A 27,017-nucleotide genomic window follows, 5' to 3' on the forward strand; every position below is an offset into this window, starting at 1 on the left:
AAGGCCAGGTTTGTCTCATTCACTGCTCTACCCAGTGCCTGGCACGGAGCACAGGATACAGTAAGTGCTCAATAAAAATATGTTGTCTGAATAACATCTATTATTGAATTTAATTGAATGAATTAAATTTACCACTGCACTGGGCTTCCCTGGTGGCTGAGGTTAAAGCATCTGCCTCCAATGCGGGAGACCTGGGTTCGATCCCTGGGTTGGGAAGATCCCTGGGTTGGGAATATCCCCTGGAGTAGGAAATGGTAACCCACTCCGGTATTCTTGCCTGGAGAATCCCATGGACAGAGGAGCCTTGTAGGCTATAGTCCACGGGGTCAAAAAGAGTCGGACACGACTGAGCGACTTCACTTTCATTTAATTGATGTTGGGAATAAAGAGGCGATGTGTGTGTATGTTAGTCACTCAGTCATGTCCCAACTCTTTGCGATCCCATGGACTATAGCCCGCCAGGCTCCTCTGTCCATGGAATTTTCCAGGCAAGAATACTGGAGTGGGTTGCCATGTCTTCTTCATGGGATCTTCCTGGCCCAGGGATTGAACCTGCCTCTCCTGTGCCTCCTGCATTGGCAGACAGGTTCTTTACTGCTGCACCACCTGGGAAGCCCAGAAAGACCCCTGTGGTGATAGTTTAGTTGCTTAGTCATGTCCGACTCCTGTGACCCCATAGACTGTACCCCGCCAGGCTCCTCTGTCCATGGGATTCTCCAGGCAAGAATACTGGAGTGCGTTGCCATTTCCTTCTCCAGGGGATCTTCCCAACCCAGGAATCAAACCCGGGTGTCCTGCATTGCAGGCAGATTTCCATAATTCCCCCCAAATTAATGACCAGTTGTAGATCCTTATAGACCATTCTTTTTCACACATATTGAGAACATTTATTGTTTAGCATGTGGGAAACACCTGTAAAGTCATTACACTATTATCTCATTTAATCCTTGCAAAGATCCAATGGGGGCGTTCTATGCCTGTTTTCCAGGCCAGGAAACTGAGGCTCATAAATGAAGCCATCTGCCCTACGTCACACAGGTACGATGTGGCAAAGCTGGGATTCAAACCCAGGACCATCTGACTTCAGAGTCTAGGTCATAGCTCCTGAAGGGGGGCTTGGGGATTGTGTCACACCCCTCAGCAAGTTTAAACTTCCCCAGAAGGCTTGGACACAGTGCCTTTATTCCTGAATTTGGGCGGAGGCCACCCCGCACTCCCCTGGAGCAGGAAATTGCAACCCATTTCAGTATTCTTGCCTGGAGAATCCCATGGACAGGGGAGCCTGGCAGGCTATAGGGTCCATGGTGTGGCAAAGAGTCAGACACAACTGAAGCAACACACGTGCACCCCCCACTCACTGTCCTGCTTAAAACCTTGCTGACACCAAAATAAAGCCCAGTGACTCCCCAGGACCTCTGACCTCATTAGGGGACCCAGTGCAAGGTATCTTCTCCTCAACTCTCCCTTCTCAGCTCCAGTCACGGGGAATGACTTTCAATTCCCCCAAGAGGCCACATTCTCCTAGCTCCAGACCCCTGCTGATATGCATCCTGTCCTCTTTCTCCTGGTTAACTTCTCTCTTCCCTCATTTCACAGCTCAACCACCCCCTCCTCCAGGAACCCTTCCCTGACCACCACCCAGGCTTGGATAATTGATCCTACAACACCCACCAAAGTATATAACTCTATGCCGGGCACTACAGGGAGCCTTTTCCCTATATGTTCTCATTTAACACCCACAAAATCTCTACAGCACTGACACATCAGAATGATCTGGAAAGCTTTAAAAAAAAAATTTTTTTTTTCCTGCCCCAGAACTAACACTCAGAAATTCTGATTGAGTTGACCCAGAATGCAGCCTGCGTATCAGGATTTGTTAAAAGTTCCCAGATGAAATTTTAAATGCTCAGCCAGGGTGGAGACCCATCGGCTTCTGAGATAGATGTGGTGACTCCGACACGCCTTTTTCAGCCAGGAAAACTGAGGCACAGAGAAGTTAAGTAAGCAGCCTAAGGTCACGCAGCTAGTGAACGGTGGAGCAAGGATTTTATATATATATATATAAAATTTTATTTATTTATTTTTAGCTGTGCTGAGTCTTTGTTGTTGTGCAGGCTTTTTTCTACTTGTGGTGAGCTGGGGCTTCTCTCTAGTTGTAACGTACTCATTGAAGTAGCTTCTTTTGTCGCGGAGCATAGGCTCCAGGGAGTGCAGGCTTCAGTGACACATGGGCTCAGTAGTTGTGGCTCCCAGGCTCTAGCACACAGACTCAATAGTTGTGGTGCCCGGGCTTAGTTGCTCTGCGGCATGTGGGATCTTCCCAGACCAGGGATCAAAGCCAGATCAACCCCTGTCTCCTACATTGGCAGGCAGATTCTTTACCACTGAGCCACCAAGGAAGCCCTGGAGCAAGGATTTGAACCCAGAAAGTCTGTTTTCAAAGCTTCATGGAAAAAAAAAAAAAATCAGTTGGTCTCAGCTCATTTCCCCAGTGATGAAGAAATGGGAGCCAGCTCCCTTCTGAGACAGACACTGAGGGCCCCTCGGGCATGGGATATTTTTAACCAAAAGAAGCCAGTGATTCCTGCAGCCAGCCTGCAGTGACTCGAACACTGGGAAGATTGTTTCGGGGCTTATGGACCCTCTTGCTGCTGAAATATTCCTCTGAGTCCAGCCTTCTGTCCCCTGAGGCCAATAGGTCCAGGCTGGCTCAGGTGACAGGGGTGGAGGGGGTGGGGTGGGGGTTGGCTCCATCTGGAACCGATGTTTCCAAGCATATTTCCATACATGGTGGAAGGGGAGAGGGTCAGGATTACCTCACCCAACCCAGCCCCTTCTCCCTGCTTTCTGCCTGGAAAGGAGAACAAACAAGTGTTGGAACTGGATACGAATTCACCCTCCTCCACTTCCCCTCCCTAACCCAGAAGAGTCCTGTGAAAGCTGCAGAACATGTCCAAACACACACATCGAACATTCTCCAGACGCTCTCCTATGTGGCTTTGTGGGAGGATTCATTGGTATAATGGTGGGGGAACCCAACTTGGGGGCACCTCTTAAAATGCAAAATATGGAGAATTCCCTGGTGGTCCAGTGGTTAGGATGCCACGCTTTCACGGCTGAGGGCGCCCTGCAGTGCAGCCAAAGGAAAATTAAAATGCAAAATGTGGGAATTGCCCTGGTGGTCCAGTGGTTAGGAATCTGCCTTCCAATGCAGGGGAGGAGGATTCCATCCCTTGTTAGGGAACTAAGATCCCATATTCTGAACAACACAAGGAGAAGCTCAGGTGCAGCAGCAGACCCAGCACAGGAAAAAAAAAAAAAAAAAAACAACTACTAAATAAAGTTCTAAGAAAAATAAATAAAATGCAAAATATGAATGGCTTTTGTGCAAGCAATCTCACCTACAGAATTTCCCCTAGAGATAGCTTACTGGGAGGCAGAATTCCCCCCAAAATACCCCATGAGTTGGCTAAAATGCACATTCAAGGATGTTCATCACAGCATTGCTCATCATTGGAAAAAACTGGCAACCACCCAAATGTCCATCCATAGGGGACTGGTGAGCTGAAGTGGGATGTATCTATATGGGAAGAGGAGAGCTATGTGCTGACATGGAAAATAGGTCCACCATCTCAGTTTAGCAGAAAGAAAAAGGAAATAGTAGAACTGGATGTGGGGTTCCCCAGTGGCTCAACCTGTCTCCAACGCAGGAGATGCAAGTTCGATCACTGGGTCAGGAAGATCCCCTGGAGGAGGGCACAGCAACCCACTCCAGTATTCTTGCCTGGAGAATCCCATGAGTGACTCATGAGTCCATGAGTTACAAAGAGCTGGACATGACTGAAGCTACTGAGCATGCACACATGCACAAAACTGAATGTAGAGTATAATCCAATGTTTGTTAATAATTAGGTTGACACATAAATAGAACAATTTGGAGGAATAACCTCACCTATCTGTGGCTGTTTCCTCTAGTCCTGGAGGTGGAATTATGGTGATTATTGACTGTCCCTGCTGTATATATATATATATATATATATACACACACATATATATAATATCTGGATTTGATATCCCAACATGCGGTAATCTTATTACCAGATAAAAATTAGATAGTGAAGCAGAAACTTACGTGAAAATCAAATGGATCCACTTGAAAATTTGTTCATGTTCTGTGAATTTTACTTCAATTTAAAAAAAAAGTCATTGTAACTCAAACTACCCAAAGAAAAATTCCACTAGAGCTGAGAGCAAAATATTACATGTATGTTCCATGAATTTTACCTTTAAATAAAACACACTGGGGTTTTCCTAGTGGTCCAGTGGTTAATTCAGGAGATACTGGTTCAATCCCTGCTCCGGGAAGATCCCACATGCCTCAGGGCAACTGAGCCCATGCGCCGCAACTACTGAGCCTGTGCTTTGGAGCCAGGAAGCTGCAGCTACTGAGCCCACGTGCAGCAACTACTGAAGCCCTCACGCCCTACAGCATGTGCTCCACAGCAAGAGAACCCATCGCAATAAGAAGTCTGCACACACGCCTAGATGGTAGTCCCCACTCTCCGAAAGTAGAAAAAGTTCAAGTGTAGCAATGAAGATCAAGCACAACCGAAAATAAAATATTTTTAAGAAACCATTGTTTTGCTTTTCAGCATTGTTTTGTTCATATTTTTGGTGCTCTTTCCATGCTTTTCTTTCTTGTAACTGCTTACAAATGAGTCATTACTTACTTGTTATTATGAATTCCAAAGAAATCTCACACACACACACACAAACACACACACAATCACATGTTTGCTAGAGCATCATCTGACTTTCCAATCAACACAAAATTTGCCATGGAGGGAGCATTCTTATTTTGTCTTTTCCAGACCTGTTTTGACACCCAGGTTAGCCATCTTGGCACCCAACTAAGGTGAAAAGAAATGGTTGGAGTGCATTTTCAGACCACGCTGTCACAGATATTTTTAACTCCTTGAAATTTCAGTCTTTGGGTAGCACATGTCGGCTCCTCTTGTAGTTCCCACATTTGGGATGCCCCTTTGGCAGCTATCACTGACCCCCTTTTTCCATCAATTTTGATACATTTGGGTCAATTAGGGACTCTTCTTCCCTTTTCTGGAACCACAGGGTATTCCTTGGTCTTACCAAACCTTCCCTGGGTTCCAGAGAAGTGACGTTAATTTATCTTACTTAGCCATATTTTGATGACTGGTCAGAAAGTGGTTTAAAGGCACGGTTGTGGAAAGAAAAGGTCTTTTTTAGTACCAAACAGTTCCTATGTCAAGGATCCTTCATTCCACAGATTACTGACTACACAGGGGAAAATGCACGTTTACAACAGAGAGAGAGCAGTTACTGCTTACCCCGGCATTTAAATTCAGCATTGATTATAGTGGCAGGTGTAATACCAAGTTCACAAGGCCATTTCTGAAATCCTGCTGAATCAAATCAAGCTGTGGTCTTGGTTACAGGAAATAAGGGGAACACAATCAGTGAAGTCGGAATGTGAGAGTTAGATAACTGTCTTGGACTCTTAAAAAAAAAATCACTGTTGTGAAGGAAAGAAAAAAGGCAGAGGGACTTGCTGAGTTTCGTTTTTTGGTGTTTTGTTTTGTTTTTTTGCTATACAATAGGTCCTTGTTGGTTATCCATTTTAAATATAGCTGTGACCTTCCCAGAGTCACTGCTATCCCTTCCCCTTGGTTGCTGGGATTTTTAAGAACTGTAGATGGAAAATAACATGGAAATGAAAGCCACTCTGGGAGATAATTTGGCAGCTTCTAAAAAAACTAAACATGTAACTGACTATACAACCCAGAGAATTAAAAAAAGTTATACTCAGAGACTTCCCTGATGGTCCAGTGGATAAAAATTTGCCTGCCAAGTCAGGGGATTGGGGTTTGATCCCTGGTCCAGGAAGATTCCACAGGCTGCGGAGCAACTAAGCCTGAGAGCCACAACTCCTGAGCCTGTGTGCCCTGGAGCCTGTACTTCACAAGAGAAGCCATTGAAATGAGAAGGCTGCACAACACAGCAAACAGCAGCCTCCACTTTCCAAAACTAGGGAAAGCCCCTAATGCAGCAACAAAGACCCATCACAGCCAAAAACAAACTTTTGATCACACAAAAGCTTGTATAGGAATACTCTTAGCAGCTTTATTTGTGCTAGCAAAATACTGGGAACAAGCCAGTGTCCTTCCACAGGTGAACGGTTGAACAAACCCTGGTACTTCCATTAATGGAAAACTATTCAGCAAGGGAAAAGAATGCACCAGCGATACATGCAACAACCTGGATGGACTGCAAGAACATATTTTTCATTAAAACAGTCTCAAAAAAAATCACATACTGTAGATTCTGTTTATATAAAATTCTAAAAAAATGAAAACTAATCTATAGTGACAGCAGCAGGAGGGAGCTAGTGGGGAGAGATGCTGGAGAGGGATGGATTGCCAAGGAACACCAGGAAACACTGGGGAGTCATGGATATGTTCACCAGCTGGTTTGCAGAAATGGTTTCATGGGTGTACATGTTTTTAAAAGTCATCAAATTGTACGCTTTAAATATGTGCAGTTTATTGAATATCAATTATCCTTTAATAGTGCTGCTTGTAAAAAAGAAAGGAATAGCAAGATGATTTCTGTGAGAACCTAAGTGAAATAAAGCATATTAAGCACTTTGTGTGGAGTCTGGGATATGAAGTAAGCGCTTCACATGGAGTCTGACACACAAGTCAGTGCTCAATAGCTGTTGCTGTTGGATCTTGGCTGGTCTCCTGGATGACTCCATCACATGTCCCTGTTTATTTTCTTTATAACATTGAAATAATCTGTAATTATCTAGTTCATATGTTTATTTGTGGTCTGTCTCAAGACTCTGAGCTCTCTGAAGCAGAGAAGAGTCTGATGACACTGGGGGGTTCCCTCCCCCCCACTCCTCCCTCCTCCCCCCTCCGACACACCCGGTGCTGCTTTGTACCAGTGGATGCTCGCCCACCACCTCCCCACTTAGATCAGATCAGATCAGATCAGTCCCTCAGTCGTGTCCGACTCTTTGCGACCCCATGAATCGCAGCACGCCAGGCCTCCCCGTCCATCACCAACTCTCAGAGGTCACTCAGACTCACGTCCATCGAGTCAGTGATGCCATCCAGCCATCTCATCCTCTGTCGTCCCCTTCTCCTCCTGCCCCCAATCCCTCCCAGCATCAGAGTCTTTTCCAATGAGTCAACTCTTCACATGAGGTGGCCAAAGTACTGGAGTTTCAGCTTTAGCATCATTCCTTCCAAAGAAATCCCAGGGCTGATCTCCTTCAGAATGGACTGGTTGGATCTCCTTGCAGTCCAAGGGACTCTCAAGAATCTTCTCCAACACCACAGTTCAAAAGCATCAATTCTTCGGCGCTCAGCCTTCTTCACAGTCCAACTCTCACATCCATACATGACCACAGGAAAAACCATAGCCTTGACTAGACGAACCTTTGTTGGCAAAGTAATGTCTCTGCTTTTGAATATGCTATCTAGGTTGGTCATAACTTTCCTTCCAAGGAGTAAGCGTCTTTTAATTTCATGGCTGCAGTCACCATCTGTAGTGATTTTGGAGTCCAGAAAAATAAAGTCTGACACTGTTTCCACTGTTTCCCCATCTATTTCCCATGAAGTGATGGGACCGGATGCCATGATCTTCGTTTTCTGAATGTTGAGCTTTAAGCCAACTTTTTCACTCTCCACTTTAATCAAGAGGCTTTTTAGTTTCTCTTCACTTTCTGCCATAAGGGTGGTGTCATCTGCATATCTGAGGTGATTGATATTTCTCCCGGCAATCTTGATTCCAGCTTGTGTTTCTTCCAGTCCAGCGTTTCTCATGATGAACTCTGCATATAAGTTAAATAAACAGGGTGACAATATACAGCCTTGACGTACTCCTTTTCCTATTTGGAACCAGTCTGTTGTTTTGCTAGAGGCCAGAGGAATGATTCATAAGTGGTTGCCTAAGCAGGTCAAGGATCTGCCATGCCAGGGATAGGATTCCTGAGGCCTTCTGTTCATAGACACACCTGGCTTCCTAAGAGGACAAAACTAGAGGTAGCCACTAAAGTGGAAACCAGCATCCCTATTAAGAGTTAGGAGACTTGGTTCCAAGAGCAGCTCTGCCAGGGACTCCATAGTGGGACCTGAACAAGTCTATTGTGTCCATTCCCCTCCTCTTCTTTTTTTTTTTTTCCTTTAAATATATGTATTTATTTATTTGACTGCACCGGATCTTAGTTATGGCATGTGATTTTTGTTGTGGCATGCGAGATCTAGTTCCCTGACCCGGGATTGAACCCAGGCCCCCTGAACTGGGAGTAAGTGTTAGTCATTCAGTCGTGCCCGACTCTGGACCCCATGGACTGCAACCCACCAGGCACCTCTGTCCATGAGATTGTCCAGGCAAGGATACTGGAATGGGTTGCCATTTCCTTCTCCAGAGCATTTTCCCAACCCAAGCATCGAACCTGGGTCTCCTGCACTACAGGCAGATTCTTTACCAACTGAGCTACAAGGGAAGCCCAAACTGGGAGTATGGCGTCTTAACCACTGGACCACCTCCTGGTCCTTTTAAAAGGAAATAGATGAAAATTTTTCAGACCTCTGTCTGGTTCTGTGCATCCGTGACCCTCTTAAGAGTCCCTGCCTCTTCAGGGGTGATGGGAGCCGAATTGGTCATTTGGCAACTGTGAGCTCCCAGGGGATAACTACAATATTACAACCAAAATCATGGGTAGTACTGTGGGAAACCTCCAAGCTGGACTTGCAGGTGTGACAAGGTGCATGCGTGCTATCATGTCCAACTCTTTGCGACCCTTGTGGGCTTTTAGCCCGACAGATTCCACTGTCCATGGGTTTTTCCAGGCAAGAATACTGGAGTTAGACACGTACCCCTAAATCACGTTGACTAGAAATACATAAGAAAACGCCGCAACTGAAACCAACAAACTCCGTGAAGCATGTTTTCACGTCAATATAGGTATGAGAGTAGGACCATAAAGAAAGCTGATGCGCTTGAACTGTGGTTTTGGAAAAGACTCTTGAGAGTCCCTTGGACAGCAAGGAGATCCAACCAATCAACCCTAGAAAAACAAATCAGTCCTGAATATTCAAAGGGAGGACTGACGCTGAAGGACTGACGCTGAAGGTTGAAGGTTGGCAATAAGTTGGCCACCTAATACGAAGAACCGACTTATTAGAAAATATTCTAGCGCAGAAACAAAGAGTAAGCCTGCTCACCACAACTAGAGAAAGGTCTCTACCAGCTACAAAGACCCAATGTACCCAAAAATAAATAAAAAATGAAGAAGTAAGATATCACAGAATGGCTCCTTAAGATAAATGTATTTAACGTTATGAAAAACTAAAAAAAACACTCTAATGCTAAGTAAAATTGAGGGAAAATGACAGAAAATGAGATAGTTGGATGATATCAACCGACTGTACAAACACGAGTTTTACGCAAGCCTCAGAATTACAGCGGTTAGAAAAGCCCAACATACTGTAAAACCAGCATAGAAAAAATACAACCAAACTTATAAGCCCAGAAGAAATTTTAAGCTTTTCTTATACAAGTAATATTCAGTCTCCGTAGAGACTGTCAAAAATTGCCAATGCCGACTGTATTTCAAGTCGTCATGGCGGGGTATTGGGAAAAGTTTTCAATTAGCAATAATCGCGCCTCGGATAAACCTCATTGGCTACGATACTGCCACTGCGCAAAGCTGGAGAACGTGAGCACGCACCCGCTTCCCCCACGGATGACAACTGCCTTTTCACTGAGGGTGAGCGACCGCCAGCGAGCTCGTGGATTGAATCTGTTTCCCTGCATACAGTTACATTTAAGGCCCATCCGCGCGGGGGGCTTCTTGTGGTTGGGCCATCTCTTGTCGAACACTATTATTTTGGAAATAAGAGCGCTCTCGCTGGGGATGCCGGGGAATGTTATGCAAATTAGCATGACGTCACAGAGACGAATCGGGTTGACTTGTACTCTAAGGAGGAAACAGAGCATCAGGAGGACCGGAAAAGCGAGGACAAACCGAAGAAGAACCAGGAATTGGAGGTGAGAGTGTGGGACCAGAAAAAAACATTTTCAAAAACCCGAATTAAAAATTTTAATTGTTAGTATTACAAAGATACAAAACTAGACAGTACGAATAAAAAACTGGATTTGCCTAACCACGTTTGATCAAGTAATCTTCATGAAAGCTTAACATAAAACGCAAAATCCAACAAACGGCTAGAATAAATGAAAACAGAATGTACTCTCACAAAGCGGTTATAAATGAAAACGTGAGTCTACTCTCTCACATAGGCACTTAACAAATATATAACTTGCTTCGAAAAAATAGTACTTTCTTTTAAAACCGGAATTATTCAGTCTCCGTAGAGACTGTCAAAAATTGCCAATGCCGACTATATTTCAAGTCGTCACGGCGGGGTATTGGGAAAAGTTTTCAATTAGCAATAATCGCGCCTCGGATAAACCTCATTGGCTACGATACTGCCACTGCGCAAAGCTAACGAGTAACGCCCCTTCTCATCGTTCCCAATAATCAAGGTTCCTATTTCAGAAAGGTGAATTGGCGTCTCGTGGCAAAACCCTTAAATATTGAATGAATAAAAATTAGACAACGATATGAAGAGCTCTCGGAAAGACATACGCTGATTCAGTTGCTTGATTTCGCTTAGTTTTTAGTGGAGAATGAAGCAAAGCATTGTGGGAGGGAACATGCTAATTAACTTAACTCACGACTAAGAATTGGGGAGGAAAAGAAATGTGCTCTGTGTTGAGTGCTGTTCACTTGGCTTCTGATTCACGGTGTGACTATCCTCTGAAAAAGTGTTGGTTATCATTATTATTGTTGTTGTTTTTAATTGTAGCAAAGTGTGCATAACATAAAATTCGCCATTTGAACCATTTTTAAGTGTACAGTTCGGTAGCAACCATCACCACTGCACACCTCCAGAACTTTTTCATCATCCCAAACTGTTCCCATTAAACACTAACTCCCCATTCCTCTCCCCACAACCCCTGACAACCCATATTCCACTTTCTATGAATTTAGTAGCTCAAGAATCTCATGGACAGAGGAGCCTGGCAGGCTGCAGTCCATGGGGTCGCATGAGTAGGACACAACTTAGCGACAAGACCACCACGAGTACTTCATATAAGGGAATCACACATTTATTTGACCTTTTGTATCTACCTTATCTCAGAGCATGTTTTCAAGGTTCATCCATGTTGTAGTATATTTCAGAATTTCATTCCTTTCTATGGCTGATATTCTACTGTACGGAATTTTGTTATCCATTTATTCTTTGACAGGAGGTTTCTTCCTTCTATTGTGAGTAATGTCTCTATGAACATTGGCATTCAAGTATCAGTTTAAGTTCTTATTTCTTTTGTGTATATATCTAGAAGTGGAATTTCTGAATCATATGGTAATTTAATATTTAACCTGAAAAGGTTTTCTCTGGGCAGGACATATTAATTCGGCCCAGAGAGGTTATTTCCACAGAAATGCCCAGCGTTTGTGAGTTTGAAGTAACAGTCACTCTCATTGTGTTGGCAAGTGGAAGGCTACTAGAAACCTTCATTGGACTTGTTTCAGCTCTGGACTATATTTTCCAAAAGACTTTTGGTTTTTGCTACTTGCCAAATTCAGACTTAAATTGAAGAAAGTAGGGAAAACCACTGGACCATTCAGGTATGACCTAAATCAAATCCCTTGATTATACAGTGGAAGTGAGAAATGAATTTAAGGGACTAGATCTGATAGAGTGCCTGATGAACTATGGAATGAGGTTCGTGACATTGTACAGGAGACAGGGATCAAGACCATTCCCATAGAAAAGAAAAGCAAAAAAGCAAAATGGCTGTCTGGGGAGGCCTTACAAATAGCTGTGAAAAGAAGAGAAGTGAAAAGCAAAAGGAGAAAAGGAAAGATATAAACATCTGAATGCAGAGTTCCAAAGAATAGCAAGAAGAGATAAGAAAGCCTTCTTCAGCGATCAATGCAAAGAAATAGAGGAAAACAACAGAATGGGAAAGACTAGGGATCTCTTCAAGAAAATCAGAGATACCAAAGAAACATTTCATGCAAAGATGAGCTCGATAAAGGCAGAAATGGTATGGACCTAACAGAAGCAGAAGATATTAAGAAGAGATGGCAAGAATACACAGAAGAACTGTACAAAAAAGATCTTCACAACCCAGATAATCATGATGGTGTGATCACTGACCTAGAGCCAGACATCCTGGAATGTGAAGTCAAGTGGGCCTTAGAAAGCATCACTACGAACAAAGCTAGTGGAGGTGATGGAATTCCAGTTGAGCTGTCCAAATCCTGAAAGATGATGCTGTGAAAGTGCTGCACTCAATATGCCAGCAAATTTGGAAAACTCAGCAGTGGCCACAGGACTGGAAAAGGTCAGTTTTCATTCCAATCCCAAAGAAAGGCAATGCCAAAGAATGCTCAAACTACCGCACAATTGCACTCATCTCACACGCTAGTAAAGTAATGCTCAAAATTCTCCAAGCCAGGCTTCAGCAATATGTGAACCATGAACTTCCTGATGTTCAAGCTGGTTTTAGAAAAGGCAGAGGAACCAGAGATCAAATTGCCAACATCCACTGGATCATGGAAAAAGCAAGAGAGTTCCAGAAAAACATCTATTTCTGCTTTATTGACTATGCCAAAGCCTTTGACTGTGTGGATCACAATAAACTATGGAAAATTCTGAAAGAGATGGGAATACCAGAACACCTGATCTGCCTCTTGAGAAATTTGTATGCAGGTCAGGAAGCAACAGCTAGAACTGGACATGGAACAACAGACTGGTTCCAAATAGGAAAAGGAGTACGTCAAGGATGTATATTGTCACCCTGTTTATTTAACTTATATGCAGAGTACATCATGAGAAATGCTAGACTGGAAGAAACACAAGCTGGAATCAAGATTGCCGGGAGAAATATCAATCACCTCAGATATGCAGATGACACCACCCTTATGGCAGAAAGTGAAGAGAAACTAAAAAGCCTCTTGATGAAAGTGAAAGTGGAGAGTGAAAAAGTTGGCTTAAAGCTCAACATTCAGAAAATGAAGATCATGGCATCCGGTCCCATCACTTCATGGGAAATAGATGGGGAAACAGTGGAAACAGTGTCAGACTTTATTTTTCTGGACTCCAAAATCACTACAGATGGTGACTGCAGCCATGAAATTAAAAGACGCTTCCTCCTTGGAAGGAAAGTTATGACCAACCTAGATAGCATATTCAAAAGCAGAGACATTACTTTGCCAACAAAGGTTCGTCTAGTCAAGGCTATGGTTTTTCCTGTGGTCATGTATGGATGTGAGAGTTGGACTGTGAAGAAGGCTGAGCGCCGAAGAATTGATGCTTTTGAACTGTGGTGTTGGAGAAGACTCTTGAGAGTCCCTTGGACTGCAAGGAGATCCAACCAGTCCATTCTGAAGGAGATCAGCCCTGGGATTTCTTTGGAAGGAATGATGCTAAAGCTGAAACTCCAGTACTTTGGCCACCTCATGTGAAGAGTTGACTCATTGGAAAAGACTCTGATGCTGGGAGGGATTGGGGACAAGAGGAGAAGGGGACGACAGAGGATGAGATGGCTGGATGGCATCACTGACTCGATGGACGTGAGCCTGAGTGACCTCCGGGAGTTGGTGATGGACGGGGAGGCCTGGCGTGCTGCGATTCATGGGGTCGCAAAGAGTCGGACACGACTGAGCGACTGATCTGATCTGATCTGAAGATGAAAACGGTAGTCTCTGAGAAAATTGTATTTCCCCCAACATTTCATTATGAAAAAGTTCAAACATGAAATGTTCAATGTATTGCTTACTGAATATTTATGTAGTCATCAACTAGATGTAAAACTGACATAAAAGGGCCTGTTTGGGGATTTTCCTGGTGGTCCAGTGGTTAAGAATGTGCCCACCAATGCAGGGGACACATGTTCCATCCCTGGTTGGGGGAGATCCCACATGCTGCAGGGTAACTAAACCCGTGGGACACTACTGAGCCCATGCTGTAGATCCCCAGCTCCTTAACAAGGGAAATGACCGCAGTCAGAAGCCTGTGCACTTCGACTACAGAGTAGCCCCCAGTCTCTGCAACTAGAGAAAGCCAGCACACAGCAACAAAGACCCACTGCAGCCAAAATTTTTTCTAAAAAAGACCTGTTTGATGCTGATGTCTAGTTAACTTTTTTTTTTTTTCCACAGCCAGAGTAGGAAAAAACAGCAGAGAGAAAAAGAAAAGACTAACAGTGTGATTAACTTAGAGGACTTTGTCATTAATGCCTGGTGCAGTGGATTTGTGAGAAATGCAAAGACTAGCATCATCCAAGGAACTTCTCAGCCCTTGAGAATGTCTCGATTGGGTGGCTCATTACAGCCCGTCGGTAGCTACCAAGGGAAATTGTATTTCACCAGCTGTCTTGAATGACTTCATCCTCCACGGATGACTTCCCAGACTAAGAAAGCTGGAAAACTCAGCTAACTTCTCCCCAGAACATGAGATTCTTTGGGGCCTAAAGGCACAATAATCTTGTGTTCCTGGCCAGTCTCTTAATGATGCTTATTCCCGTGGGAGAACTGAGGAAATAATGTGGATATGAAGTTTTCCAGGATAATATTGGCCTGAGATGGGGGTAATGTCATGTTTTGACATTTCTATAGGTTTTGATCAAACACTCATTTGTGCAGAAAATATTCTGGATTATAATTTTTTGCCTTAGTTTCCAGTCTACATTTTGATCCTTTTTTTTTTTTTTCCAGCCAGGGTTCCCTGTGGCTTCCCTGTATCTCTGCTGGTAAAGAATCTACCTGCAGTGCAGGAGACCTGGGTTCGATCTCTGGGTTGGGAAGATCCCTTGGAGAAGGGAACAGCTTCCCACTCCAGTATCTCTGGCCTGAAGAATTCCATGGACTGTATATTCATGGGGTGGCAGAGTCAGACATGACTGAACGACTTTCACTCACTTTCAGCCAGCGTGGTCAGGTTAACTAAGGCACAAAATATTCATGTCAGGTGATTCTCCCAGCCCAGGGACCTATTTGAGGTGTGACTGGAGGTACTGCTCCCAGAGTGATCTCTGGTAGCCTCGGCCTGCAGTGGCTTGAAGCAGAGTTTCGGTTCCCAGCCTGAGATTGAGGTCGGGTCTTGCAGAGAGAGAGCTGAATCCTAACTACTAGACCAGTGATGAGTGACAAGGCCCTGGCTTTGCAAAAAAAGAATTCCCCCAAAGACGAAAAGTAGTGAGACAAGTAAAATGTTTGTTAGGAGGAAAAAGAGTACAGTACGTCTAGATAGACACACAGGTGGACTCAGAGTCGCGACCTCATGGTAGCTTGAATCACTCATATGAGGCATTTCTTCTGGGTTTCCTTTGGCCAGTCATTTCAATTTGCCTAGTTCTGAGTCCCTATTCGGTGCCTCTTACTATCTTCCAATGTGTGCGCATGAATCTCTGTCAGGATGGATTTCACCAAAAAAACTTATGGGTAAATTTAGCATCATTCCTCTTTTGACCTCCAAAGAGTTTTCTGGTCTGGAAGTCAAGGTTGCCTTGACTTGAAGGATGAGAAATATGTGGTCTCTTATTTTCATCCGGGCAGGGGCCAGCCTCCTCTCTTGGTTATACTGCTATTGATATTTTGGAGTTTCTGTATACAGGAAATAAACTCAAATCGCTTTCCTTGTGGGTGAGTGGGGGGCATCTACCTCCTGCTTCAAAACTACTGAACTTACTTTACCAATATTTACCGCTATGCATTCAATGAGAGTAAACTCTGACTCCAGCTTTCATATTTCTTCTCTGGGCCTCAGTTTTTTGTTGTTGTTGTTTTGTTTCGTTTGGCGGTGTCCAGTGGGTTGAGGGATCTTAGTTCCCTGACCAGGGATTGAACATGCACCATCAGCAGTGAAAACTCTGAGTCGTGACCACTGGACCATCTGAGAATTTTCCTCACTTCGTTTTAAAATGGGGGAAGTGGTTCCTTAGAGTGGTCTTCTTCTTTGATGTGTTCTAAAGCACAAACTGATGTCTTATCCAGGCCACGCTACAGATCAGTGGCTCTCACTGGCTGCGTATTAGAAACAACTGTGAAGTTTGTAAAACGGCTTGGTGCCCGTGTCTCCCCAGACCAGTTAAATCAGAATTTTTGGAAGTAAGACTCAGGCATTGTGTTGGTTAATTTAATAAAAACATAAGATGAGAAATAAAATTGGAGAAGCCACATGTGTAATCATATTAGTCCCTGTGTATTATATTTCACTTTAATTGTTCCTTTCAACTGTAATCAGTTTTCTAGACATTTGTGAATGAATTTCTTCACAACTCACTGCATGGTGGGAACCTGATTCCGTTTCAATGCGTGGGAAGGATTGTAAACACTGAAGTTGAGGATGAGTCAAACCTAGATCCATTGCTGAAGTTTCTAATGAGAGAGTGAATTCCCACTTGGATTGTCAACTAAAAAAGATGCACAACGTGAGAGTTGCGAGTTAAGTTTTATTTGGGGTAAAATGAGGACTGCAGCCTGGTGGACAGCACCTCAGGTAGGTCTGAGAGACTGCTCTGAGAGGTAGTGAGGGAAGGTTAATATAGAAGATTCTGGTGAAAGGGGAGCTTACAAAAGGTGTTCTGTTAGTGATGCACCATGAAGGGATTTAGTGATTTTCTAGATAGGAAGAGATGGCAAAAATTGGGATCATGAAATCAGTTCCTGAAAATATCTATGTATCTAAAGACCTGTCCCACCAGATTCCCTGGAGCACAGAGTGCCTCACTCCACCCTGAACTCCCTTAGGGGGTGTTGAAGGTCAATAGCTGCAGCAGCACAGGGTTCAATCTCCTTGTTTTTATTCAATCGCTGGCAAATGCTCTTTGCAGCTCTTTGCAATTACAAATTTGCAAGTGCCAATTTGTAATTGACAGGATGTACTATTTAAAAAAATATTTATTTATCTAGCTATGCTGGTTCTTTGCTGTGGCATGAGAGAGGCATGCATGATCGATCTAGTTCCCTGACCATGGATCGACTGGGGCCCCCTGCTTTGGGAGCCCTGAGTCTCAGCCACTGGACCATCCGGGAAGTCCTTGGATGTACTATTTTGCACTCAGGACATTGGCATCTAAACTAACCGCTTCTCTCTCAAAAACATGATGGCTTAGGAGACAGCTACACATCGCATACCTGGGTTTGAAACCTCCGACCAGAGAAGGCCAACAGGGGGCCTTACTAGACAATCTGGGTCCTACAACTGTGAAGCCCAAAGGACTGTGGGATTTGTAGTTTTTCTTGCATCATTTCTGCTTCATGAACTACATTTCCCAAAATGCAAATATAGCCCGTCTGTCCCTGTTGGGCGTAAAGTGTCCCTTAAGCTGTGGAAGGTAAGTGTGTTCTGTGCCGGCTGCAGGTTTCTAGAAACTGTGGATTCCATTTCTCTTCTTTGCCTTTGGTGGGACCTGGGAGAGAGCAGTTGTTCCAGTTGAGCATGTTTTCAACAGGGTTTCCCGAGCCCTTTGGTCTCAGGAATCGGGAACCTGTATTTGTCTAGCTGTTCACGTGTTACTTTGGAAAGTCAGGGTCCTGATCCCAGATCTGGAAAGCCCAATATAAAATAATGTTTACGTATGGGGTGAGTGTCACTGGAGAATGTCTACATTTTATCAAAATCTATGTCAAGGCCTTGTTTTTTTACAGCTAGAAAAGCTGAGGAAGACTGTTTGTCATGTCTCACGACTCTTCACTGTGTCCAAGCATCTGTATTTGCAACTGAGGGTAAACTAATAGAATGTGGGGGAAATAGAATAAAAGGTAGGCGAGTGCTTAACTACATTAATAAAATCCTGAGAAGTCTGAGCAACAGTTTCATCAACTAAACTGGAGCTCAAATATGCCTCTTTAGTTTATGAAGAAATAAGATAATTTTAATTTATAAAGTGGGAAGTAGGTTTTTGGGACACACAGTCCCCCAAGGGATGGTTTTAACTAAAAATATAAATATGTTCCTCTGATAAAGACGTCTTTAGATGGAGTCATAGATAGGTTAACAATGAGCTATTAAAGGACTTAAATATTTTTTATTTTTGTCTGTGTCGGGTCTTCGTTGCGGCACGCAGAATCTCAGTTCCCAGAAAGTGTTGAAAGTGTTAGTCACTCAGTCATGTCCAACTTTTTGTGACCCCATGCACTGTAGCCCACCAGGCCCCTAACCCAGGCAAGAATACTGGAGTGGGTTGCCATCTCTTTCCCTAGGGGATCTTCCTGACCCAGGAGTCAAACCCAGGGAATACTACTTTAGTTCCCGGACCAGGGATCAAACCCACATCACCTGCATTGGAAGGCAGATTTTTAACCACAAGACCACCAGGGAAGTCCCAACCACTCACTTTTTGAAGTTTGTAAGAAATTCAGTTCTGACCAGCCAGGTGTTACTGGGAGAGACAGAATAGTTCTTATATTATGTTAGAATTCTGCTTTATCATTTTATCTCCCTCCTTTTTAAAATAGATTTTATTTTTTAGAGGCCTCCTCCTCTTTTTTTTCTTTCCTTTTTTTTTTTTTTTTTTTTTTAGGAAACCAAAACATACAGTTTCCCTTGGATGCAGAAAGCCTTGGCAGATTTGCCAGTCATAATTAATACCCATCTGATGGTCAGAGCATAGGAGAGCTATGGCTCTTAGGAGACCAGGAAGACAAGATAGGCTTGAGCTATCATGAAATAAAACTATACGTTTTATTTTGTGAACAAGGTTGTTGTTTAGTCGCTCAGTCATGTCCGACTCTTTGTGACCCTCTGGACTGTAGCCCTCTAGGCTGCTCTGACAATGGGATTTCCCAGCTAAGAATACTGGAGTGGGTTGCCATTTCCTTTTCCAGGACATCTTCCCAAACCAGGGATCGAACCTGCATCTCTTGGGTCTGCTGCATGGGCAGGTGGGTTCTTTACCACTAATGCCACCTGGGTTTGGGCTTCCCTGGATCAGGAAGAACCCCTGGAGAAGGGCACTAAATAAGGATGTTACCCAGGCTTTTCTTTTAGTTTCTTGCCTAGAGTTAAGGTTTGTCTGTGTAAGTTTAGGCTAAGCTTAGCCCTTGTTTACTGCTGTACTGTTGATAATCATGTGCCCTTGCTGTCATTTTTGTCTAGGTCAAGGGCAACAGGAGGGAGGTATACGTTTTAAGTTACCTGCCCTTGTTCACCATGTCTAGTTGTTTCAAATAGTTTTCTCCAAATACTATATGATTGCTAATATCATCCAGATATTGGAATTTTGTCTACCATGAAGGCAAAATATTCCATATTTAAGCTTCTCTTCAAACTTCTCCATTCTTCTTTCTTCTCATTAAAAAAAATTATTTATTTGGCTGTGTTGGGTCTTAGTTGTGTCACGTGGGGTCTTCCTTGCCCTGCGACCCTTGAGCTCCAGAGCATGTGGGCTCAGAATGTTGCAGTTTCCCTACATTGGAAACAGGGAGTCTTAACTACTGGACCACCAAGGAAGTCCTTTCTGATTTTCTGATCATATCTCCTGAGCTTATAAAATATGGGTATATTTTACTTGGCTCTTGGCATTTTCATGACTTTTGGCATTTCTGTACTTCCACTGTCCAGGGCACACTAGGGCATCCAAACATTCCTCTAAGAAATTACTGTTGAAAATTTTATTTGTTATTGTGGAGATAGGTAATGTAATGAAGCCCCATCCTTGGATCTAACACAGATCCTCAACAATGAACAGCTCTTGGTTAATCTTGTGCTATTTATATACTCCACCTATTGATTATTCACTCTTCTGTTTTGTATGTTTTTTAATTAAATTAAAATTTTTAGGGACTTCCCTGGTGGTCTAGTGGCTAAAACTCCATGTTCCCAATGCAGGGGGCTCAGGTTCAATTCCTAGTCAGGGAACTAGATCCCACATGCCACAACTGAATGATCCCACATGCTGCAACTAAGACCTGATACTGCCAAATAAATATTTAGAAAAAAACTTTTTTACATTTAGTTGAAAGTTTCAGGTGTACAACTTAGTGATTCATAATCTTTAAAGGTTATATTCCATTTATAGTTATTATAAAATATTGGCTATATTCATGTTGTACTATATATCCTTATAGCTTATTTATTTTATAGATCAAGTTCGTACCTCTTAATCCCCTCTCCCATCTTGCCCCACCCCCCTTCTCTTGGTTATCTTGATTTTTAAAACCCAGTTTCTGAACTTCCCTAGTGGGCTAGTAGTTAAGACTCTGAGCTTCCAGTGCAGGGGCACCAGTTCGATCCCTGGTCTCAGGGAAGGTCCCTGGATCCTATGGGATGTACCATGTGGCAAAAGAAAAAAACAATTAATAGATAAAAAAAACAAGTAATTAAAAAAAAAAAAAAAAGTTTCTCCTGTGATGCTTTTTTTCTCTCTAGCATGAGGATGAGCTTTGGGTTAACTTTCAAAAGGACAGCAAAAGTCCACTGGAGGGCAAACTTCAGCCAGCAGTGCTCACTCAGATCCACTGGGTTATTTGTGCCACCAAGTCCTCCTCTGGACCCTGAGAAGGTCAAAGAGTTACAACGCTTCATCACCCTTTCCAAGAGGCTCCTAGTAATGACCGGGGCAGGAATCTCCACCGAGTCAGGGATCCCAGACTACAGGTCAGAAAAGGTGGGACTTTATGCCCGCACAGACCGGAGGCCTATCCAGCATGGGGATTTTGTACGGAGCGCTCCCGTCCGCCAGCGGTACTGGGCTAGAAACTTTGTGGGCTGGCCTCAGTTCTCCTCCCGCCAGCCTAACCCTGCACACTGGGCTTTGAGCAACTGGGAGAGACTCGGAAAGCTGCACTGGTTGGTGACCCAAAACGTGGATGCCTTGCATACCAAGGCGGGGAGTCAGCGCCTAACAGAACTGCACGGATGCATGCACAGGTACGGGAAAACCTAAAACAGTGAAGGTAGAAATGTGTGCTCCGTCAGAGCAGGGACCTGGCCGTGCTGATCACTGCTGTCTTCCCTAGACCATGAGGAAATGATTCAGGAGGAAGTTGTTTACTTTGGAGTTGATCCTAGCAAATTCAGTGAGGGAATGGGACGTGAAACAGGGAAGATAGGAGAGCTAGGGAAAGGTTATGCTAATGAATGTGTTACTGCTTGGGGCAGCTGGCTCTCTGACTGTTCAGCAGTTTCAGAATCATCTTACTGAAAATCAAGGGACCTGGGGTGTTTATCCATCATCTCCCATCCTTCACTGGTGGAGGGGGACTCTGGGAGAATTAACTCCCTAATACTGACTCTGCTCCTGCAGGAAAGCTTCTATGGCCAGAGAATTAGGAAGCCATTTACAAGAGATCTGTATGCAGGTGGCCTCTGAGTGTTCCAGGGAACTGTGACCAGACCACCAAACAGCATGTGCTACAAACAGCTGGGTCCCCAGTGCCTAGACACATAGATCACAGGACAGCCAGGACCCAATAAAGACTGATGAAGTGAACATACGTAGCCCTGGTCGTAACTTGTAGCTAATTGGAGCCCATTTCCTTATCTTTAAGCCTGGGAAACAGTTCTCTGCGAACTGAAATCAGTCCACCATTTGTAAACTCTATTGGGTGCCTGCAACATGTGGTGTGTACTGGTGTGCTCCTTGCCAGTGTGGAGGGGTCAAAACCAAAATATAAAATGTGGTCTGCATTATATATATATATATATATATATATATATATATATATATATATATATAAAATAATACCAAAATATAATATGTGAGAATTTGGTAATCTTTTTTTGGGGGAGACCCGAAAATACCAGGTTTAATGACAAACAACTCCACACATGACTGTTATTTTATGTGGTCCTTGATAGACATGTTTTACAGGTTCAGAGAAACAGGAGTAATCAAGAAAGCTTTTATAGGTGAGATGGGGCTGGAGAATAGCTCAGGTTTAACTTGACAAAGGCAGGGAAAGAGGGCTTTCCATATGAAGGGAACTTTTGTAGAGTGTGGACTGGTCTCCTTGGAGACTAGTATGAAATCAGCTTGTCTGGGAAGGCTAGACCCAAATCCTGGATGCATTTAAAAATCTTGCAGTGCTGATTTGGGTCTGTTGTGAGAGACCAAAGGGGGCTGTTGGTGGTTTCTGAACAAGAAAGCAATATGATAAAAATAGCATTTGAGGAAGGCTGGACAGGATTAGGAAGAGTGGCTCAGGGAGGTCAGCCAGAAGGACTCAGACTAAGTTAGTGTCAGGGAATGAGCTGGGGATGGCTATGGGTTCATTAAGTTTTTTTCTGTGATGAAAATTTTAAAAATCCACAGAAGTAGAGTCATATAATGGACTCCCACGTACCATCACCCAGATTCAAAGAGTTTTATCAAGTCTACTTTATCCTTTCTCTTCATCTCTTCTTAAATTTCTTTTTTCCCGCTTTGGCCTCGCTGTGTGGCATGCAGGATCTTAACTCCCCAACCAGGGATCAAACCTGTGCCCCTTGCATTGGGAGTGGGGTGTCTTAACCATTGGGTCGCCAGGGAAGTCCCATTTTCTTAAATGTTTTAAAACAAATCTGGGACCTGGCAGTGAAAGCCTGGAATCCTAACCACTAGGCCACCAGGGAACTCCTGGAAAAGTATTTTCATGGGCAGCGATAATTACAGCAAATGATTAGAGCAGAAGATGGAGGGGGTTGGAAAACCCTGGTTTCGGGACTAGGAAATTATCTGGTAAAGTCTTTGCAGTCATGTTAAGGATAAAAGTGAGCTGCAGCAGATTTAAGCAGGGAGTGGGTGGTGAAGAAACAAATGCATTTTGTTCTAGAAGGCTGGCAGGCACTGGAAGGAAGGTGATAGCTAAAGAGGTCATGACAAGATATTAATAAAATGAGGGGAAACGGGGGGTGTCAGGGAGAGAAAGCCATCGTGATGGAGGAGCTGGAGATGGCTGGGATGAAAGGTCTCTGGCAGCTTTGTGCCTCCCCCAGGTCAGTCGGCCCTTCTGTGGTTTCAGGGTCCTCTGCTTGGATTGTGGGGAGCAGACTCCCCGTGGGGTGCTGCAGGAGCGGTTCCAAGTCCTGAACCCAACCTGGAGTGCCGAGGCCCACGGCCTGGCTCCCGACGGCGATGTCTTTCTCACCGAGGAGGAGGTACAGAGCTTCCAGGTCCCATCCTGCTCTCGATGTGGGGGCCCCCTGAAACCAGACGTCGTCTTCTTCGGGGACACGGTGAAGCCTGACAAGGTTGATTTTGTGCACAAGAGGGTGAAAGAAGCTGACTCCCTCCTGGTGGTGGGATCATCCTTGCAGGTAACTGGCTTGTTGTTACTGGTAACTGACTGCAAGCTGGGAGGCCCTGGTGCTGGTGGTAGTGGTGGTGCTTTAGTCTCTAAGTCTTGTCTGATTCTTTCTGACCCCATGGACTGTAGCCCCCGCCAGGCTCCTCTGTGCCTGGCATTTCCCAGGCAAATATATTGGAATTGGTTGCCATTTCCTCTTCCTGGGGATCAAACCCATGTCTCCTGAACTGGCTTTACCCTGGAGGGGCTCCCTATTTGGTCCAGCTCTTTCTGCGTCTAAAGAGCTCTCACCTGCCTCTTCTGCCCTGACAGGTGTACTCAGGTTACAGGTTCATCCTCACTGCCCGAGAGAAGAAGCTGCCCATCGTGATACTGAACATTGGGCCCACGCGGTCCGATGACCTGGCATCTCTGAAACTGGATTCTCGTTGTGGAGAGTTGCTGCCATTAATAGACCCACGCTGACCACAGCCTGATGTTCTGGAGCCGGAAACTGGGGCTTTCACTTTAATTCTGCTGCTAAGGGTAAAAAACCTTAGATACCAGATTCCAGTTCCTACTCAAGTCCAATACCATGCTTCCACTGCAGGGGGCATGGTTCCATACCTGATCAGGGAACTAAGATCCCACATGCTAAAGGGCGTGGTCAAAAAAAAAGGATGGCCATTTTAAATTATTATTTATTTTTAGCTGTGTTGCAGGGGCTTTCTCTGGGTTGTGGCCAGTGAGGGCTACTCTTCGTTGGGGTGCAGGGGCTTCTCATTGTGTTGTGTTCTCTTGTTACCTCTAGGCAGGAGGGCTTCACTAGTTGTGGCACGGGCTTAGTTGCCCTTCACCACGTGGAATCTTCCAGGACCGGGGATTGAACCCCTGTTCCCTGCATTGGTAGATGGATTCTTAACCACTGAACCAATAAGGAAGTCTTGGTATGGCCATTCGTAACTGAAACTTAAGTGAAATGGTTTCTTGATGGTTAAGTGAAATGGTTTAAACTTAAGTGAAATGGTTTCTTAAATGAAACCATTCTTAATTTTTTTATGTATGTTAAGCGATATTGGAAAGACAATGATTTTTGAATTCTAGGCACATAGCTATTTAAGACAATGTTCCAAAATCTGCCATTGCCTTTTCCCCCATTACCAAAAATAACAGCTTTATTAAGATATGATTCCCATACCATAAAGTTCATCCTTTAAAAAGTATACTTAAAAAGTATGTAATTAATGTGTTCTTAGTATACTCACAAAGTTTACACATGAATCATCACTACTTCTAGAACATTCTCATCATCCCAGGAAGAAAACCTATTAGCAGTGATTCCCCATTTCCCACCCTCCCTGGTCCTGACAACAACTAATCTTCTGTTTTTGCCTGTCCTGGACAGTTCATACAGTAGGTAGCCTTCGGTGTCTGTCTTCTCCTCTTAGTGTGATGTTTTCAAGAGTCACCCATATTGTAGCAGGTGTTAGTACTCTACCTCTATATTCACTATTGGTACAACCACTTAAAGAAAAAGGTTTTTTTCCAGCTTTGAGATATAATTCATATATCATACAGTTCACTCATTTACTGCATACAATTCAATAGTTTTTAATATATTCCCAGAGGAGTAAAGCCACTTTTTTAAAAAACAGATTTTATTTTTTGAGGTTCATGGCAGAATTGAGCAGAAAGTACAGGAGGTTCCCATACATTCCTTCCCCCTGTTTACTCACACGGTATTTGTTGTTTATTTACTGAAGGAATCTTGGTTGCTTCCAACTTTTTGGCAATTATGAATAAAGTGGAGGTTTTCTGTGGACATACGTTTTCATCTCATTTGGGCAAATACCAAGGAATGAGATCGCTGGATCACATGATAAGAATATGTTTAGTTTTTAGTTCTTTGATAGTAAGAAACTATCAAAGTGTTTTCTCAAGTGGCTGCTTCCCCACCAGCTATGTGTGAGAGTTCCTGTACAACTACTTTTTTAAACTATTTTAATGAAGATGTAGAGCATCAAGATCAAGGAACAGAACCCTGCTAGCCCCCAAGAAGTCCCCTTGGCACAGTCACTTTTGAAAGTGTTAGTCATTCAGTTGTGTCCAACTCTTTGTGATCCCATGGACTGTGGCCCATCAGGCTCCTCTGTCCATGGAATTCTCCAGGCAGGAATACTAGAGTGGGCAGCCATTTCCTTCTCCAAGGGATCTTCCCAACCCAGAGATCGAGCCCAGGCATCTAACATTGCAGGCAGATTCTTTACCATCTGACCCATCAGGGAAGCCCACAATCACTTTTAACTAGTGTCTTATGACTAGAATAAAACATATTTATTATGGAAAGTGCAGGTGATACAGATAAGTAAAAAGGATTTTCATACAAATTACCCATAATCTTACCACCAAGATAACCAAAATTTAACATTCTGGTGTAACTGAATCTAAAGCTTTTCTTTTCTTACAAAAGTTGAATCAAGCAGTGCAGTGTTTTACATCCTGTTTTCACCTTACAGAGGTGACATACCCTAAATTCTATGGTTTTTTGAATGGGGGACTGATGTACACAGCCATTTCCTCCTCCCCACTGTCGGCTTATTTTGGCATTAACTTGTTTCTTTTCTTTTCAGATACCTAAGGATTCATCCCCGCTTCCTCTATCTGACCGAGGCTTACCAACTGTAGCCTGCAGAGGGCGGCAAAGCAACATCTCTCTGCAGGACCATCTCTGAACCCAGCAGGTTTCAGAGTTCAGGAGTTAAAATCTTCAGGCTAATGAGATTTACCCCATAAGATGGACTTGCAGTTTCTTTTGATAGGAAAACTGCTTTTTAAAAATCTCATTAGGCAGAAGAAAGAGCCCAGGAAATATGTAAACCAGAATGACCTCCAGAGTGCTAACCTAGGGATCTCACTAATATCCTAAGTAAGGGGGTCGGGGGAAGGAAATGACTTAATTTCTAATTCTAAATGGTTAAATATATTTAAGTGAATCATTTTGATATACTTTTTTTTTTTTTTTTTTCAAAAAAATGATGAGCAATAATATGAATTAATTTTTTACTAACCAAGGGATAAAGGAAACATTTTTTAAATAGCACATTAGGTATGTGGGTTGTACTTTTATTTTTTTTAATCAGCTGAAAATGAATGTAGCTTTATGACCCAGTTCTCTAAGGATTTCTGCTTGATTTCAGCTGCTGGAATGAGACGGGCCTTGAACCTGGTCTGTAGAGAGGAAACAGTGAATTCCCAAGTGGGTTCTTAAATTGATTTGTTTCTGCTGAGGGAAGCAGCAAGCCGTGTTTGATTACTGTGTTAGCCAGAGAGAATCATCGTCCTACGCTAAAGCTTTCTGCACAATCTCATCAAAAAGTGAGGCAGGTGAAAGATTCACAGCCTATTCTGGATAGTCTTTTGTCTGAAATTGGGGCAAGCAATATACATTTATCCTGCATCTGCCTAGGAAGCAAATTTCAGTTAACTGGGATAACCCAAGATATTGAAAACACATAGCTTTCTTTTCACCTGCACAATATGTTTGCTCATAACCATCCATTAATGCTGGAGAGGCGTAAGGTTGTTGTAAATCTCACTCCAGCTTTTTTGCATCTAGAGATACTAAGATGCTCTGAACGAGATTTGCTCAGTTACTGAAAGTCGGTACTACCAATAATTGCAT

General features: G+C 43.6%; 1 protein-coding gene and 2 non-coding genes across 7 annotated transcripts; 1 reads left to right on the forward strand and 2 right to left on the reverse strand.

Annotated features, from left to right (window-relative positions):
• Window positions 1-9,618: 9,618 nt before the first annotated feature.
• LOC139176876 (U4 spliceosomal RNA) lies at window positions 9,619-9,759 on the reverse strand. The gene has a single exon (XR_011561349.1). It is a non-coding gene; the product is annotated as a U4 spliceosomal RNA (small nuclear RNA).
• Window positions 9,760-10,416: 657 nt separating this feature from the next.
• LOC139176877 (U4 spliceosomal RNA) lies at window positions 10,417-10,557 on the reverse strand. Its single transcript, XR_011561350.1, has one exon. It is a non-coding gene; the product is annotated as a U4 spliceosomal RNA (small nuclear RNA).
• Window positions 10,558-13,631: 3,074 nt separating this feature from the next.
• Window positions 13,632-26,337, forward strand: SIRT4 (sirtuin 4). 5 transcript variants are annotated; one of them, XM_070769677.1, is made up of 6 exons: window positions 16,641-17,463; window positions 20,499-20,999; window positions 23,072-23,366; window positions 23,669-23,881; window positions 24,147-24,282; window positions 25,966-26,337. In XM_070769677.1, exons 1-4 carry the CDS (start codon window positions 17,387-17,389, stop codon window positions 23,819-23,821), a joined length of 1,026 nt encoding a protein of 341 aa, XP_070625778.1. In that variant the 5' UTR covers window positions 16,641-17,386; the 3' UTR covers window positions 23,822-23,881; window positions 24,147-24,282; window positions 25,966-26,337. The 5 variants fall into 5 exon arrangements, with proteins under 5 accessions (XP_070625780.1, XP_070625778.1, XP_019833557.2 ...); XM_019977999.2 differs by lacking the exon at window positions 24,147-24,282 and adding an exon at window positions 17,777-17,890 and having other exon boundaries at window positions 17,423-17,463; XM_070769679.1 differs by lacking the exons at window positions 16,641-17,463; window positions 24,147-24,282 and adding an exon at window positions 13,632-16,625.
• The last annotated feature ends 680 nt before the right edge of the window (window positions 26,338-27,017 follow it).

The sequence above is a fragment of the Bos indicus genome, chromosome 17 (assembly GCF_029378745.1).
Source record: "Bos indicus isolate NIAB-ARS_2022 breed Sahiwal x Tharparkar chromosome 17, NIAB-ARS_B.indTharparkar_mat_pri_1.0, whole genome shotgun sequence".
Classification (NCBI taxonomy): Eukaryota; Metazoa; Chordata; class Mammalia; order Artiodactyla; family Bovidae; genus Bos; species Bos indicus.